Below are 18,329 nucleotides of genomic sequence, written 5' to 3' on the forward strand. Positions count from 1 at the left end.
TGGATTATGACTTCTTGTTTTTTCAGAGGGCCAGTCAGTTGGCAAGTGGTCTTGGAAGTGGACAGATGTTTTGTAAAGAGGCTGCACCGCGCACTTTAGAGCAACAACTCCAGGAACACAGGTCAGGAACAACTGCCTTCATAATGCACTGATTTCCCAAAGTTGTCCTTAAGTTTTAGTTATTTTGACACATCTTGTTCATTTGTAATTCTCTACGCAGACTGCAGCAGAAGAGGCTCTATCTCCAGAAGCAGTCTCAGGTACAGGCTTACTTCCACCAGATGCAGCTGGCTGAGGATGCTTACCGCCCTCCCCAGGACAGCAGAGACCCCCAGAACAGCAGCGGTCCCTTATCTAGCCCTCCCTTCACACGGACCCAAACCCTAACCCCTTTTCTGGAGCCTGGCACTTCATCCCTGACATACGGCCCAAAGCCAGCCCATTTCCCAGACTGGCCTCCACCGCCAGACAACTGCACAAACTACACCCCATCCCTCCTTACAGAGCCCCTGTACGCGTGGAGTCCTGCCCAGCCACCTCTCCCAGCAGGCAAAGCAGAAAGCCCTTCGGCTCAACCTGCACCTGAAGCCACCTTCCTGGACTGTGAGATGATGGAGACCGTAGAGGCCCCACAGGGCTGTGTACTCGTAAACTAAATGTGAAATAAAGCACTCTGAGGCTGGCTCTCAGGCATAAGATGTGGCGAAAAACGCCCTCAGGGACGAACAAGACGCCATGGTTGGTGTCACATCTTATAAACCTACAGAACTGTGGTAGACCATTACAGAACTTCGTTTTCAGAGATGTTTGTGAGATACGCTGGTGTCCTGAAATGTTTTTTGTTTGTTTTTTCTGGTAAGCACAGATTAAATGTAGTGCAGCAACCATAGAGTTTAAAAATCAGTATTAAAGCAATATTCCTTTTCCTATATAATACTCTAGAGTTCTCTGAGTTTCAGTGTTTTTATAATTAGTTTGTTTCATCCTTAAATGATCAGTAGCTACTCAAGTTTTCCTTATTAGTATTGTGTGATTTTAAATAATAGATATAATCAACAGAGAAATGTGTAAATATTAGTACTTATCTAAGGGATAAAAAAAAGAAATAATGTTAAAGTCAACATGAAACAGCATTGAGTCTATTTCTGTGAGTGATGAACTTCTGAATGAAAGACGAGAACAAAATATAGTCAGACCTGAGTTTAAAACATTGCCAACACTTTACAATAAGTAAAAAAAAACATTAATTAGGTATCAAACTGGCCAGAAAATAAACAACTATGAACAAACAATAATTTACAGCATTTATCAATCTACATTGATTTTAATGTATGCATATAATAATACTTTTTAACTTCTTTATATTTATATATTCACAATAATTAGCATTAGTAAATTAAAACAAAATAAACAAAGTAACAATAAACAATAGTATATTAATAAATGCTGTAACTTATTACCATTGATTTGTTAGTTCACAATACCTAATGTATTAACTAAGCACTACATACTAATTTAAGTGCTGCAGATATGATGTAATATTGCTTTTGCAAGCCAACCCAGACATTATGGTTCATTCACACCATGTCAGGATTAACGTAATTACGAGATTCTGACTTGTAAACGTTCTGACTTGAGGACGGCCACGTCCTCTTAGAATTCGTAATTACAAATTGTGCAAATTGTGTTGCAATTTTCTTAAAATGACAGCAATTTCAGCTGCAAATTGTAGTGAAGTAATAATATTGGGTAATATTTCTGTTTAATAATATTTAAGTAATTCATATAATTAATAATAATTCCAGTATTTGACTGTTGTTAATGTCTTGATAGTGCCAGGATAATCTAAAAAATAAAAGACATACAATAGTTTAATGTGGCCAGCACAGCTGAATGCATCTAATGTCCCACTAAATAAAGTTAATTCAAGGCAATTTAATGCATTTGCATAAGGACTGTTATTTGATGTATTGTTTTTTTTTCTATTGATTATTCAAATTACACAGATTCATCGTGGCATTAATAGTGTTGCCATAGAAATGTATAATTCAAGACAGGAACAGTTCCGGCACACGTTATCATCTAATAATTACCGTTCTTGCACGTTTTGTTCGAGACAATGAGCATAACGTTTGTGAATTTTGAAGACTAAATACAATCACTAGAAGCAGTCACTCAACTTCAATGTCACAACCATTAAACTTCTTACAACCTTTATTTAAATTCTAAAATAAAGTTGGAAAATTTGAGTTGGGATAGTTTGATCAAGTATAAACAAAAGGCTGTAAAAGATGATTTTTTGTGTGTTCAATGTCATGTTTAATGCCCCAACCACCTCTGTAGTCCCATTTAGCCACTTGTTAGCAACCACCTTTTTCAAGACATGTAAAAGCTTTTAAAAAAATTATAGGTAGTGTATTACTTTGTTTTAATGAATAATAAGCTTGTGTGAATCACAGAACTTATTTCAGGCATTGACTTTGTGATGACGAGTCTGGGTTTTAGGACTCATTCCTGCAGCACTATTGTAAAGTGTTACCGCATTGCTGTTTGACTATTAGTAAACATTAACAGGCACGACCTAGGTGTCAGCAGACAAAGTAAAGTTGTTTCGGGTGGAGCAATGGTGAAAGATTACAAAAACAAATCATCTGTGAAATAATATACACCAATGGTTATGCACAGTAAGACCAAACAACGTGTGTTGAAGTAAATAGGGTTCCTTTTGAGTTCATGTTGACTTTAAAATCACACTACCTACCCTACTTTGGGCTTATCAGAGTGAAATGGAGAAGTAGAAAAGAACAAGGTTACAGTACATGGTTTTTCTGACATTACGTTTGCTTTTAGAGCCACTGTAAGCATTCAGACTTACATGGTTTAAACCAATCAGAATTAACAATGATCTCACACAGCGTGCACTATTACTCAAACCGAAGTCCAGCAGATTTTTTAGAAACTTAAGTGTTGTGCCTTTCAATTCTTCTTATTCCTTTTTGAAGAATGTCTGTTTTTAGATTTAATTCTTCATGTACAACTTCCTGTCTGGAAATGCAGTATGAAGCACCCTCTTTTGACAGATACCTTGAACCAAAGTCTCCATTTAGGTTCTATTTTGAAGTCCACTATGTGGATTGTTCTGGAACCATCCAGCTACATGAGATAACTGTCATGGTCCTACAGTATATGCCATTCAAAGTATAGCAATATCTAGAGTAATAGTTCTGATGTTTAAAATGGGTGTCGATAGTGAGTGTTGTCATTTTATGCCTTTGAAGGAAAAATATCTTCTTGTGACTATTTAGAATTTGTAGTCCGATCCTTCTAGAATATTGTTGATATTAATACCGACATTGAAAAGTGAACCGTTTTGTTCTAGTCGTTTTTCAGTGCTAAAATGTTTCCCAATATGTAATCACAATATGAATTTTGTTATATTCAGTTGAAAATGCTGAGTTCCTTGCACAAGGGGGAATAAAAGTTGCGTTCCTTGAGTGAAAATGTTTGAGTGACATTTTGTTCATAAATGTCTCACATCACATTATGTCAGTTCTGACTATACACTGAGAAAGATGATGGCCTTTCATTGGTTAAAAGAATTTTGTGACAAATACTGTATGTTTTAAAGGGATAGATCACCAAAAAATGAAAATTGTCATTAATTACTCACCTTCATGTCATTCCAAACCCGTAAGACCTTCGTTTATCTTCGGAACACAAATTAAGATATTTTTGATGAAATCTGAGAGCTTTCTGACCCTCCATAGACAGCAACGCAGCTACCACGTTCAAGGCCCAGAAAGGTAGTAAGGACATCGTTAAAATAGTCCATTTACTCACCCTCATTTTGTTACATGGTCATTACAGGAATTTGGATACAACTGGATCAGTGTTCGAATTGTTCGAAGCTCTTAGGGCATTAAAAAATTAATTAACTGATTACATACAATTTTTGTATGTAACTTTATGGTGTTATCCATGCATTTTTGGTCGATTTGAGAATTTAGTCTGTACAGCATAGATGGCCATTATCTCACCATAAGTGACAGTAATGAACTTTCCGTTATGGTTTTCCAGGGGCATTTTTCTAATCTTATTAAATACAGGCTATGCATAATTTTTTTGTCAAATTCAATAAATTTGTTCAGAATAAGACAATGGCTCTTACTGATGAAATAACTAATAAAATCCATCTTTGCAATGCAGAAAAGGCACAGAAGCAGCATCAGGCTTTTAGATGTATTTAGACTGTTTATGCAGCTCAGAGGTGGTATAAATAGATTTATACAGCAAAAATAATGCTATAATAATAATAAATAATTTTAAATTTAAAACAATAAGTGGTGGTAGGTCTTGAGTGAGTCATTTGATTTGTTTAAAATGATTGATTCATTCAGGAACAAAGCAAAAATGGGTTAAAAATTAATTTCCTCAATTCGTTAAAAACACAAATTCGGTCAGGAACGAAATGCCACTTTGCCAATGTCACTGTTTTATGAAGGGATTTACAGACAGCAACTGTGTGAGGCAAATAACTCATGTGTTTTGTCATGACAATGATTACAAATCTAGTTTTATGTTTCTGTGTTTAATGTCAGCATGTTACAAGATAGATCTTAAAGGGATAGTTCACTCAAAAATAAAAATTCTGTCATCACTTTATCAACTTCAAGCTGTTCCAAACCTCTATGAGTTTCTTTCTTCTGTTGAACACAAAAGATATTTTGACGAATGATGATAACCAAAAAGTTTATGGTAGCCACTGATTTTTATGCGCATTTTGAAGTATCGCATCAGAAATGAGTGATGCAAACACTAAATTTCGAAAAAAGAAAAAAAAAAACGTTAATTCACAAAATAGTTTTTACACTCGCTTGAGGTGGTTTTTGACTTGTGTGAAAAAGAGTTAAAGCGAATAATAGGAGATGGAAAGGCATTTTGTGAATAAATTCCTCCATGCGCATCAAAAAAGTCATGTGACTTTGCGCTATGGGATGGCATAACCTGACTAACCAGCGGACTGATGTCATTGCACAGCATTTGAAATGTTATGATCATGCTTAAATGCCCAAGCAAAGTCTGTCATCAAAGTATTTCTCCCAGAACTGTCTTACATGACAGCGTTCCCAAAGCAGGCATCCACTTCCGAAAGCAATTACCGCATTTATTGTTTTGTCTGCTCGTGCAAGCAATTTATTTTATATGATAATTATGGCTTCTCCTACTTTTCTTAATGATATTTAGTGTTTATCAGGAAATTACAATTTTGTTCTCTTTGATTCATTAGTGGAAAAAAAACTAACTCATACAGGTTTGGAACAACATGAGGGTGAGTAAATAAGGACAGAATATTCATTTTTGGGTGAACTATCCCTTTAAACGGAGCTTACTGAATCTTGAATGAAAAAGCCGTAAATTAGCCATATGATGCAGGCAATTTGTCACTGGTGTAGATCCAAATACAAACAGTAGAAATGTAGCAAGAATCATGTAAACCCTGGAACAGTCACAGTGTGTGAAATGCAACTTTATACATAGCTGCTGAATGAACAGGAGTGTTGGTATAAAGCTGTTAATTTCCCGATGAATCATCTGGGCAGAATGGCACTAACACTCAAAAGGCGAGTCGTGATGTTCCAGCTGTAAACTGTTCATCAGCAGGCACGACAGCAGCAGCTCCACAATTCAGACTCCAGAGAAAACAGCCTTGTCACAACAAATGCTCAAAGCCATGTCAGCTCTCACAGGCTGTTAGACCTTGCATGCCAATTGTGTAGCAGTTTTAAAAGCTACCAGGACTTAGAAACATAAAAAAAAAACTTTAGTGATTAGATCTTGATTTGAATGCAGTTTTCTAAATGAGAAAGAAAACCTAATTATTTTATCACTTGGGACTGACAGGCTTTAGTTTATTTACCAAACTGAGTCTACCAATTATGAGGTGACGTTAAAAATAAACCAAGCACTTCCTTAAAGTTGGGATCTCTCAGAAGGATGAGGCTGACAGACTTCTTTTTGCATCATTTAGCTCTTTTTTTACAGCTTTGTAAATAAAAGGTGACAGTACAATCACAAAGAGGAAAAAGTCACATTTAACGATATAATAAATATTAAAATAATATTTTAACAGCTTTATTGCTTTTAGATTTATACACCACCCAAGTGTTATTTAAAATTAGTAATACAATTTGATTCAGATCCAGATTATTTTTAAATGTTGGTGGAAATTTCCCTTAACATTACAGATATACTTTCACATGGCCATTAAAACTATATTTAGTGTACATGTAACTAACATATATGTATTAAATTAACATTTGCATACACTACTTAAAGGTTTGGGGTCAATATGATTTTGTTTTTTAAAGAAGTTTCTCATGCTCATCAAGGCTTCATTTATATTGATCCAAAATACAGTAATAACAGTATTGTAAAATATTACTATTAAAAATAACTTTATCTTAATATTTTTAAGATGCCACTTATTTCTGTGATGTGAAAGCTGATGGTAGTCATTTCTCCAGTCTTCAGTGTCACATGAGCCTCCAGAAAACATTATTATCATTATTATTTTTAAGAATTATTTTTGCCTTTATTATGATAGGTCAGATCAGAGCTGACAGGAAGCAAAGTGGGAGAGAGAGGGGGATGGGATCGGTCAGGTCAGGATTCGAAAATCATTCGAATATGCTGATTTGATACTTAAGTAACATTAACTGTTGAAAACATTTGCGCTGCTTATTATGTTTGTGAAAACCATGACAATTTATTCTTGCTGTTATTTTTCTAACAACAGCATTTATATGAAATATGTCTTCAGTGTTACTTTAGAATGTAATGCATCCTTGCAGAAAAAAATACATGTTTTATGGAATTTATGCATTTGATCTCTCCTGCCATTACCTCACTGTTTTTTCTGGACAGGAGAGAAGTTTTGAGTTCTGAGAGTTCAGTGTACAATGAAAACCTACTGCAAAAACTCATTTCAAAAGATGAAGGAAATTTGATTTCTCATGATATGCCTCCTTCAATAAACAGCTCTGCTGCAATCCACTCCCAGCTTAGACACATCCTGATGCTATATTGCGTTTCACTGTATATGACCTGATGGATTACAGAGGGTCCACGCACAGTGAAATGGGGTTATATAACGTTCTTTATTGAGTTCCCTTCTATTAAGGGCAATGTGACCATATTCAAATAAAACCCGAAGCACATTCTAATGACACTCATAACATAGAAGATACTACTATATTGACTGCACTCTGAAGCTGAAGAAGAATCGGACAGTCAACATCACAGGCAGAAGCAATGTGTTAAGGGAGGGAGTTTAGGATGCCTTGTGATTCATGAGCTTCTCAATATACTGACGGTCTATGGAACCTGTGTTCAAGAGGCATGCAGATGCATTCATATAAAGGACACAAGTTAAAAACAAAACAAAAAGAGAAAATGTGCAACACGGTCAATGGCGCAGAATGAAGAAGCTTGCCTTCTGAAGATAAAAAGGGCTGTTTAGGAATGCCCATCCCGTTATAAGAGTTGCAGGAAGCAGATGGAAATTTGTCATGGTCCCTTTAAGAAGATAAGCACTTTGAGAATAGGGGAATAGTATCAGAGCCCTCCACTAAAGAACGGCCATGCGGCTAGTGCTTTATGGGGTCTTGGTTTAACAACGATCAGTGTAAGACGGGGCACGGGAACACAGTAATCAAATGAAAGGTGCAGTAGTGATTCGCCCCTTTGTCATGCTGTGCGCATGCATGGGGCAACTCTTAAAATCAGCAGTAAGAGCAAAAGAGTCCATCAGATCAGACGACTGAAGTTAAATCTGATTCCTCAAAACATCTATTTTTCTAAACCTATGATGCTTCAATACATTGTTACACTGATAATAAAACTAGTGTGTGACCCTAGGCTGAGGGTTAGCAAGTGAAGTTACACAGAGCAAGAGGGGCTCAGCGGGAGAGAATGAAGAGCAAGATGGTGTGTTTGGTTAACAGCTGAACAAAACACTGAGAGAAGCCAAGTATCCCTAAAACATTTCTCACTGAAAGGGAACAGAGCACATTGTTTCTCCATAAACAGTCCAGAGGACGATCCTGGACGTCAATAAATACAATGCAGGTCAACTTGGGAGATGGGTCTTACGTTCAGCAAGTAGGTACATTAGGCCAGGGAAAGAACTTTGGGGAGAGAGCAAAAAGAAAAGTCAGAACTGTCTGTTTTTCTTTTTAATATTATTCAATGAAACATATTTAAGTCTTTTGTTTTTAACTTAAGTGTTACATAATGGTGAGTCATCAGTTTGCACTGATGCAGGTTGTATTTAAGAATGATAGTAGCTTTCTGGTTTGCGTCAATAGTTGCACAACACTCAAGAGCAGCAGTTGCGGAACTCACCACTGATGGCCTCTTGGGCGAAATATTTCACATCCATGTCTTGATCTGATGCCAGTTTCTCCAGCACTGGCTTCACCTCTGTCTGCAGACAGCTGTAATAAAAAAAAATAAAAAAATAAAACATTAGAGCCACATTAAGTGAAATGTGAATATTTTTGACATAAAAATCAACTACTGGTTAAATGTGGATAAACACATACTTGCTGTCCAGCACAGGTCCAATCTTCTGAAGAGACTTGGCCACATTGAAGCGTACATTGGCTACCTGGTCATTGGACATCTTGAAAACTACAGGAAGCATGTGTTTGGTGGTAATATCCTGTCCACACACCTCAGACAGAGCCTAAAACGGACAGTTACACACATCAGTGCTGCTGCAGGGGTTAAAGATGAATTTGATATAAGTTTTTCCCCACAATTTCTACAGATAATTTCAAATATTTCATGGATGATGCACCATTCTACAAAGAGAATGAGACAGATTTTACTATATTTTATGGTCAAAATGTACATCAAACGGCGCTTTTCCACCTAATGCATCAGCACCAACGCCATACATTCCTCTGTGACTCAGCAGCTGTTTGTTAAAGCTGATAAGCTCTGACTCACATTAATGCAAAAGAGGGTAGTCATCCTGTGCAGGTAGTTGGGGTCATTAGCCATGCCCAGCACTTTAGGCACAATGGTGTTCTGTGCCCACTCTGCTCCAAACTTCTCCACCAGCTTCATCAGGTTACAGGTGGCTGCCTCTCTGATGGCATACACTGAAGATCACAGAGAAACAAGTGTTAGTCGACTGAGACTGCAACATATTATAACAGCTTTTTCCATTTTTATGCTACAAGCAAATGGAATTGCAACTCGATTTTTTTGTGTGGGACACATGCAGTGTTCATTTTGACAGCAAATTTGGATTTAGTTTTAGTCAGTCTTTTGACTAAAATGCCATTTAGTTGTAGTCATATTTTAGTCATCTGAATTGTTTTTAGTTTTAGTCTAGTTTTAGTCAACTAAATATCATAAGATTTTAGTCGGCTAAAATCTAATGGGTTTAGTTACAGTGCATTTAAGCATTTTTCTAAAATTTCCAAACTCATTATATAGGTTTGATATTAAGGTTTTATCATGATAGACACCGATTTAACTGCGGTGACACACAACATGCCTTTATGTTAAAATTAAATAAAACCACTTCTCATAAAGAACAAGGTCTTCTTTTTAATGAAATACCAATGGTTATATACGCTTATTAGGGATGTAACGATTAACCGCGAGCCTGTTGAAAATCGATTCAAATTTGTGACTATTCAAATCGGTTGAGATGCTAAACAAATCGCGATTCAATTAGGGGTAGGAGTTTATATGAATAAGAAGTTTCCTGCCAGTTCATATGTACGCATCTAATCTCCGAACCACGCAGCAGATTCGTTCTGAATGAATATCATCCCAAATCGTCCCTCCCTAACATTTTCGTCTCGTTTTTATTCGTTGACGAAAATGTCAATAGATTTACGTCAAAGTTTTGGTCATTTAAAAAGAGTTTTAGTTCGTTATCGTCGGTGAAAAAATTTTTGTTGACGAATATTATTCATCAACGAAATTAACACAATTATTATTATTGTGCAATTATAGTTATTATGAACATTCCTGATAAGCAACCTACCATGATCAACAAGCCACGCCATACACAGAGAATTGAGTTTTTCATCGAAGAACTCTACACCCTGCAAGCACAAGAAAGAGAGAGAGAAAAAAAGGATACCTCATATCAGTTAGATTAGCTTACGCGACCCAAGGCGACTTGACGGCAATAAGGTAACAGGATGATTAGTTAAATGCTTTAAGTGTAAAGAGAGACTGAAGAATAAGAACTGACCAACGGAACATTCCGATCTCTATTTCAGGATAAAGCATTCTAGGACACTGACGGTCAGGACTCACCAGCTGTCCAGCCAGAAGGGGCATGTACTCAATAATTGCCAGTCGTACTCGCCATTTGGCATCCTCAGCCAGCTCAACAATAGCTGGAAGCAGAGACTGGGAAAGCTGGCGGATTCCAATCACCTCGTTCACGCAGTCCAAGTTGGAGATGATGTTGAGGCGAACCTCTGGACACTACAGAAAGGACATGACAAAAACTGTAACATTCCGGACAACATGCTAACAAATAACCAACACAACTGAGTGCTGTAAATTAGCAACTACAAATTTTTTTTTTTTTTTTAATTAATTAAAATATAAATACAATATAAAATACATTTCTAAAGCTAAAACACAAAAAATAAATCTAAGTAAAAAATGGAAGATAAATGAAAATGATAAAAGCACATAAAATTTAAAGTAAAATTAAAAATTAAACCGATAAATATAAATGATAAGCCCAAGTAGGGCTGGACGATTAATAAAAAAGGAATCGAAACCAAAATTCAGAACCTCTAACCGACATAATTTTCCCATGTCGGTTATCAGATTTTTTTAATCCTATTAATACTTTCCTATTAAAAACATACCACCGCAGTAGGAGCTCAATGTCAGTTCAAAACAGTGGGCCAATCAGAAGACCGCGGAGGCGGGGAAAGCGGTGCCAGCTTTTATTTAAAGTAGCAGGTTGGCATGGCAACTTTTGTATTTGACGGCAACATGGCAGAGTAAGCATTCTGCGCTGCGCTTTAAAAAAAACATCCTGAGCGCTGTGTCTCGCGGTTTTAGACACAAAGACGTGTTCTGTGTGAATAGCCAGTAAAAACCTAGAGTAAATACTTAAACATATAGAGTGACAGGACAAAATCACTGAGATGGTGCCCTGCTCTTTCTCTTAAATCAGAAGTGTTCTATTTACATTCATTATTTAAAACATTTGTTTACAGGAGATTCAAGTTATTTTCTACTTTTCACATTGCATTATTTAAAATAATATTCATTTACAAGATACAAGTTATTTTCTACTTTTCACATGACAATATTTAAAATAGAGCCCTACCGATTTTTTGGGGGGCTAATGCTGATACCGATATTAGGGAGTAAAAAAGGCTGATATCGATATATCGGTCGATATTCTTTATGTGTAGGCTATATTATAGTACAGTATAGTCAAAATTACTGTATATAGAATACAGTATATAGCCTACATAAACATTATATATACAAACACTTTTTTTGCTATGATAACTCAAATGTGGTGATCAAACACTTATAATGTGACAAACATAGGCCTATGTAGTGGAGGCAGGGTATTTAACAATTTAACAATAAACTTTATTATTCAAAATGAGTCTGACATCAGTGCACTTAACAGTAAACTTAACTTATTATAAATAACTAAACAAATAGAATATATAATATTTTATAGTAGAATAATATTCCGCGTTATACAGTAAATTCCGTTTTTATGACTGGATTCCGCGATTCCGTCCATGTTTTCTGCATCGAAAACCCGCCCCCCTTGAAGGTCAAGTTAATTGTATTTAATTTTATTTTCTCTATAGCGCCAGATCACAATAGCAGTCATTTAAAGTTACCTTTCCTATAGAACAGGTCTTTACCTTGTTCTTTTATTAAACAAACAAAATAGCCAGTCAAAATAAAAGTTTGGTTTAACTTGAAGACACTGCGGCATAAATATATTACTATTGTTCAGTAGAATGTACGTAATAGGCTACTACTACTAAAATTATTAAAACCTTATTTTTAAGAAATAATCATACAATATTTCTTCAATGTTTTAATTGTAATATTAAATCCCCTTTATTTTCCAAAAATAAAATTTGTTTAATTTTCATTAATTAAAAGATAAATGAAATGAATGTTTTATGCCTTAAAATGTAAATACACAACACAGAATATCTGAGCAAAAAATCATAAGGCTATTGTAAGAATAAATGAAACTTGTTTTTATGCTTTCAAATAATTAGACATGCTAAAACACAGAATTTGGTAACAATAAAACATAAGGTTGGAAAAAATAAAACATTTCATAGGGCCCTAAACATGTATTATTTGTTAAACTTTTAATAAATTGATGTTAAATTGTTTAAGTTTCATGATTTTAATTAATTAGACATGCTTTTTGATTAATAAAATGTAATTTAACCATTAAAAAAAACGGAATCTAAACACAGGAAATTTGTTTAATTTTCATTACTTAAAAGATAGATTAAATGAATGTTTTATGCCTTTAAAAAAATGTAAATACACAATGCAGAATTTCTGAGGAAAAAATCATTAGGCTATTGTAAGAATAAATTAAACTTGTTTTTATGCTTTCAAATAATTAGACATGTTAAAACACAGAATTTGGTAACAATAAAACATAAGGTTGGAAAAAATAAAACATTTCATAGGGCCCTAAACATGTAATTTTTGTTAAACTTTTGATAAATTGATGTTAAGTTTCATGACTTTAATTAATTAGACATGTTTTTTGATTAATTAAAACAAATTTAACCATTAAAAAGGAGTCCAGAAAAATTTAAACGGAAACACCAGTATAAACACCAGCATTGACTGAGTAGCACACATGCTTTAATGCGCCGCAGACGCGTGCCGTGATGCGCAGATCAGCTCTAGTTTCTAACGTCACTGAATCTGCTGTTAAAAATGAACCATCCATTCATCATATCATCATGCAAAACTAAGATCAGTAGCAAACAATGGGGCGCGCTCTGCTAGACAAACTAAGTAATTACACCATTCAGAAGAATTTAATCTGCATTATATGTTCTGTAAAAAAATTTCATATCGTCGGCATATTCGCCGATACTGATATATCTGCGCGACAGGCTCATATCGACCGATAATATCGGCAAAACGATATATCGGCCGGGTTCTACTTTAAGAAAATCAATGAAGAACTTTTGTACTGTACTAAATTCCCTGGATTGTGCAAAAATTTGCACTGAATTTCCAGCAAAAACAACCAACTACCGTTAAAAAGTTTAGTGTCAAAATGTATTTTTTGTATTGATGTATTAAACTGATCCAAAGTCACAAAATCATTTGATCCGAAGTCACAGTAAAAATACTGATTGTTGCCAAAACAAATGCTGTTCTTTTGAACTTTCTATTCATCAAAGAAAATGGTTTTCACAATAACATTACGCAAATCCAACATTAAGTGGAATTAAGCACTGTTTTCAACATAATTATTAGGGTTGGGTATCGTTAGAAATTTTCCGGTTCCGATTCCGGTTCCAGTTTTGCCTAACGATTCCGGTTCCATTTAAATGAACTATTATTATTTTTTTACTATTTTACCTTAATTGAATGTAGTGTTGCTGGAAGGTAGTAAGTAATGTTGAGTAATGCATGTGCTTCAAAGTTGATGTTTTTTACACTATCAATAACATTTGCGCGTAGTCGTGGAAAACGATGTGTTCGGCAGTTAAAGACGCGACGCGTCTGTGGAGTGCGCGTCATGGGAAACAGTGTGCTCAGTAATTAAAGAGGCAGGGCGGCATTTCTGTTATTGGGTTTGTGACATCTTTTATGGGAAACGTGTCTCACAGCGCTTGGTCACGTGTCGCACCAGAACCGTTTTTGGAACCGAAACTTAGAAATTGCTCACGGTTCTGGTTCTTTTAAAAAAAAAGAACCGGTTCTAAATAAGAACCGGTTATCGGTTCCCAACCCTAATAACTATACATAAATGTTTTTAATATATTAATGCAAAAATAGTACATCTAATACATTAATACATTAAGTTATTCTAAATTGTAAAATTTTACAATATTACAGTTTTACTGTATTTTTGATCAAATAAATGTAGTCTAGGTGAGTATAAAGGACTCTTCAAAAACAACTTTTTGTGAAGAGCGAAAACCGACCAAAAACTTTTGAATGGTAAGGTACATGAACCATTTTAAAATGTTCAGCCACTATTAAAGCAAAAAAATATTCAAGTCTATATGAACGCGGAACAAAGCGGTCCATGGACCATGTTGAATGTTTATATTGCTATGAAACATGTCAAAGCTCCATTTTTGTAAGGAAGTTTCAAATGTACTTCAGCTACACAAAAGGTTTGGAATAAAAAGTGCTGTGCTGCCATCAATCTTGCAATTATTTGCATCTATGCTGTGAGCCACTGCAGATATTTTGGTGGGCATGTCCAAAACAAATAACACTCTCCAAAAAAAAATGTACAATAGTGGAGAAAGCACTGATTGATATATAGTATGTGATCGAGAGCAGAAGTGTGCTACTGTTGCTACAGCCAGTAGGTCAGAGCACAGACACACTGTTAATCTGATCTTCTTTAAGTCTTAGACACTTAGAGAAGAGATGCTGACTCAAGAGTTATCAGCCAGTAACTGATCCTGGATTGGAACTGCGCACCAATTAAATGTGATGAGTACTGGAACAATGAGGAACAAGTGATCAGTCTGAAATGTGACCGATTGCAGAGATGTTGACAAGCGCTGAATGAAAAAGCATTTTACCTTAACACAGGGGAGAATGTGTGTCATGATGATCGTCTCTCTACTGTCTTCTGGCAAATTTTCACAGAATTCTGTGGATAATAATCAATTAGGGTCAATAAGAGCATTTTCATAAAAATACCAGTGTAATTTCATGATTATCAGAGAAAGACACTCTTGAGAGCAAATATACAAATGAACTCCAGACTAGATTTGGACTTTAATTAAGTAACATGCAGTCTTCGAACCACAGTTTGAAATGCCAGCTACAAACAAAACCCACTCAAAATCCAAAGCTGTTTATGAGACAAAAATATTAAATATTTTTAATTCCTTAAACAAGGAACTGACTAAACAAAAAATGTAATAAAAAAATAAGCAAATTTCAGCAAATACTAAATTTGTATATAAATCAGTATTTTTCGCCAACATGTCACCTTTTTCTGAAACCTGCTGCAACTTATATTCAAAAGCAACTTATATTATGCAAACATGCAACGTGCACACATTTGAATTTGTGCCAAATAAGAGAGGTATGTAAGTTTATTTGTACAGCACATTTCCAACACACTGGTAGTTTCAGTTGCACTTTAAATAAATATAGGTTTAGGCTTGGTGTTTATAATAAATGCCACTTTAATTTATGTTTTACACTTAATTTTTCATTCCTATTCTGAACGTCATTTAATTTCAGTGATTTATTGTGGAATGACGGGAGCTTAAATACATGTTTAAAGTTTTATTTACCAGTATTTTACATTATTTCTGTAATGTAATAATAAAACATGACATACACATCTGTTTTTTTTTTCTCTCTCAAGAATGCAATTTTGAACTATGCAACTTACAGACATGTGCAACGTATTTTACTGAAAATATATTAACTACGATTATTTAAACCTATTTTGCAAATTAACAGATTTGAACTGATTTGCAAATCAACATCATGCTCATATATTACAGGGCTGCGTTGGTGCTTTTTCTCACCTTTGACTTTGTTTGCAGCAGCGGCACGAACCTCAGCCTCACAGTCTTTCAGAAGGTTCTGGAAGGCTGGCACTAGGTCATTCTTTGTGATTTCTGGACCCACAGCTTTCTGCAGCTGTAAATTCACAGAGACAAGCATGTCACTTCATATTTCCATTTCACAGTAGCACTTCAGCGTTTCCTGCAGACTCAAGGACAAAGCCACTTCCAGAGCATGCTAGGATACAATCAAGGCTATTCTAGCACTGCACAAAAGATGTGGCACATAATTCTCATTTCTAAAGCCGGTCAAACTGCCATTGCTCGAACCCAGGATATTTCTAGGTATTTTTATCACTGCATTCAACATTTCTTTTCCTGTAAAATATCTGACATTATAAGTGGCTCAGGATAATCCAAAACCATCCGATGAAATGACAAATATTATCATATTATTATGGAAAGGAACTGCATTTAGGTCAAGTTGCACAACAATGAGCAGTGTGCATCAGTGCAGGATTATAGCGAGCAGTAGGGCTGTGAATCTTTGGGTAGACAGCGAATCGATTCGATTCACGATTCATAGGTTTTCGATTAGATTCAAGGCCAAAATGAGGCATAGCCATCATTTCAGAAGTGACAGAAATGACAAATACAATAATTTTATGTATGTATGTATTATTTATTTATTAATTTTATTTACAAGGAATTATTTTCTTACTTTAAATTTGCTATAAGAAATCAAATACACTGCTGGACAATAATCAATCATTTGTAATCTATAATTTTTTCCTAATGGCAATTTTATGATTGTTTTATATACTACAAACAATTCTATCAATTTTCTGCACAGATTAAGGTAGAAAATATCATTTCTAGTTTCTGTACTGTAATAAATGATATGCCAATTAGCACTGCATCATTCATAAATTGTATTTATTGTGTTTATTGTCTTAACGTTTCACCAATTCATTCTGCTTTTTATTCAGCTTAGCTGCAGCGATAGATGCCTTTGTCCATATTAGGCATTTCCTGGCACGTCTTAAGTTCTTTGAGAGCGAGATCACTTCTCTTTCAAACGAAAACGTCTTTATCTCATTTTCATAAAATAAAATGCTATAGTATTTAACTTTTCCTCTCTATCGGCGAATGATGATTCTGAAAGAAAACGCGCCCGATGTCTGTTTGCTATAGCAACGAATGCTACTTTCATGCATCTAATTATCAGATAAACTCTTAAACTCTTATTTCAAGGTTGTTGTTAATGCTGTGGTTATTTTAACAGTTTAACACATCAGCTGCTCAAAAAATGTGTCAGTGAGACGAACTGAGCACGAGCGCAATCTTGTGACAGTCACAGGCGGTAAATAGTGGAGTATGTGAAGAAGAGATGCAATGGCATGAACACTGTTCAAGGTCTCCATTAATTCGTGCTTGTAGTAATTTAATGTGTATATATTTTTAAAGCATTGAATCGCTATAGAAATTGCGATTCATCCGATTCTTAGCGTTTTAAATCGATTACTGTCCAAAATCGACGATTCACGTTTCAAGATCGATGCATATGCATCGTCAAGGTTTGTAAACGATGCATCGAGAAAACGAGTGAATCGTTACACCTCTAGAGAGCAGTGAACTCTTATGAGGTGTCATCCTGAAACTGCGATCCAGCTGTTGAACCTTAGCACTGATACATAACAGAGAAGAGGTTTCCAGGTAGCTTATATCACATTAACAATATAAAACCAAGTTAAAGGGTGCACAAATACACATCATATAGCAGTGATTGCTGCATCGCTATTTAGTGGTAGATCTCTGCCACTACTGAGACAACATTCATTTATGAACCGCACAAGATTTAGTGGTTTTTATCAGTCAGACAAGTCCTTTATTAGATCAATTGGACTCACTTAGGCTGCGTTTACACTGCAAGTCTTTATGCACAGATCCGATCTTTTATTCGTTTTTTTTGGCCTGCCTGTTTACATTCACTTTAGACAAGACTGGTAATCGATATCTGTGTTTACATTCATTCCCACCCCAAAATGATTGTCAGTGATCGCTTTACTATGCTCACGGTAGACCCTTGGGTTTTGAATGGGCGTGCTATTAAAATTATTTATATAATTCACATGGAGTGGATATTATTATTTGTCTGCATAGACAACAGCTGTCATGAATGTTCTGAAGCACAAAATTTGACTGAACAGATGAAGACCGGAAGATAATGGTAATTTTCATGTTATTTTATCTAAAGCTCATTAGATGTAGAATTCTAAAGTGAAATAAAGTAGCACTGTAAGATTATATTTATTTGAACAGACTTGAATGAATTAACAAGAGCGAGTGAGAGTGAGTGGCATAATAGTGAAGCTTGCTGGTTTAATTACAAAAACAGCTAAGCTATCACTTCATTGCTGAAAAATATAATGTAGCTTTGTAAAAATATAACAAAGCTGTTGTATTTATAAAATTCACAGCGCGGGGGTTAAAAACGAGCTCCAGAATGTTGCGCAATTTCTTGCCTATATGCAGTTCCCACCT

At 35.2% G+C, this 18,329-nt stretch overlaps 2 protein-coding genes across 2 annotated transcripts in view; one reads left to right on the forward strand and one right to left on the reverse strand.

Moving 5' to 3' along the window:
* Positions 1–26: 26 nt before the first annotated feature.
* Positions 27–2,098, forward strand: LOC107732771 (serine/threonine-protein kinase SIK2-like; the record flags this gene model as incomplete). The annotated part of the gene is made up of 2 exons (XM_016544192.1): positions 27–121; positions 221–2,098. Coding segments are annotated over 2 exons (531 nt in total), but the record flags the coding sequence as incomplete, so codon positions are not given.
* Positions 2,099–7,138: 5,040 nt separating this feature from the next.
* LOC107732772 (serine/threonine-protein phosphatase 2A 65 kDa regulatory subunit A alpha isoform-like) overlaps positions 7,139–18,329 on the reverse strand; it is a 17,717-nt gene continuing 6,526 nt past the window's right edge. The window contains exons 6-13 of the mRNA XM_016544193.1: positions 15,807–15,921; positions 14,841–14,911; positions 10,345–10,518; positions 10,067–10,127; positions 9,013–9,167; positions 8,604–8,746; positions 8,404–8,495; positions 7,139–8,186 (exon numbers count right to left, since the gene is read on the reverse strand). Coding sequence (XP_016399679.1) covers positions 8,170–8,186; positions 8,404–8,495; positions 8,604–8,746; positions 9,013–9,167; positions 10,067–10,127; positions 10,345–10,518; positions 14,841–14,911; positions 15,807–15,921 — 828 coding nt within the window. The 3' untranslated portion in view covers positions 7,139–8,169. The remainder of the gene's footprint in view (positions 8,187–8,403; positions 8,496–8,603; positions 8,747–9,012; positions 9,168–10,066; positions 10,128–10,344; positions 10,519–14,840; positions 14,912–15,806; positions 15,922–18,329) is intronic.

The sequence above is a fragment of the Sinocyclocheilus rhinocerous genome, unplaced genomic scaffold, assembly GCF_001515625.1.
Source record: "Sinocyclocheilus rhinocerous isolate Xijiao unplaced genomic scaffold, SAMN03320098_v1.1 scaffold3781, whole genome shotgun sequence".
NCBI lineage: Eukaryota > Metazoa > Chordata > Actinopteri > Cypriniformes > Cyprinidae > Sinocyclocheilus > Sinocyclocheilus rhinocerous.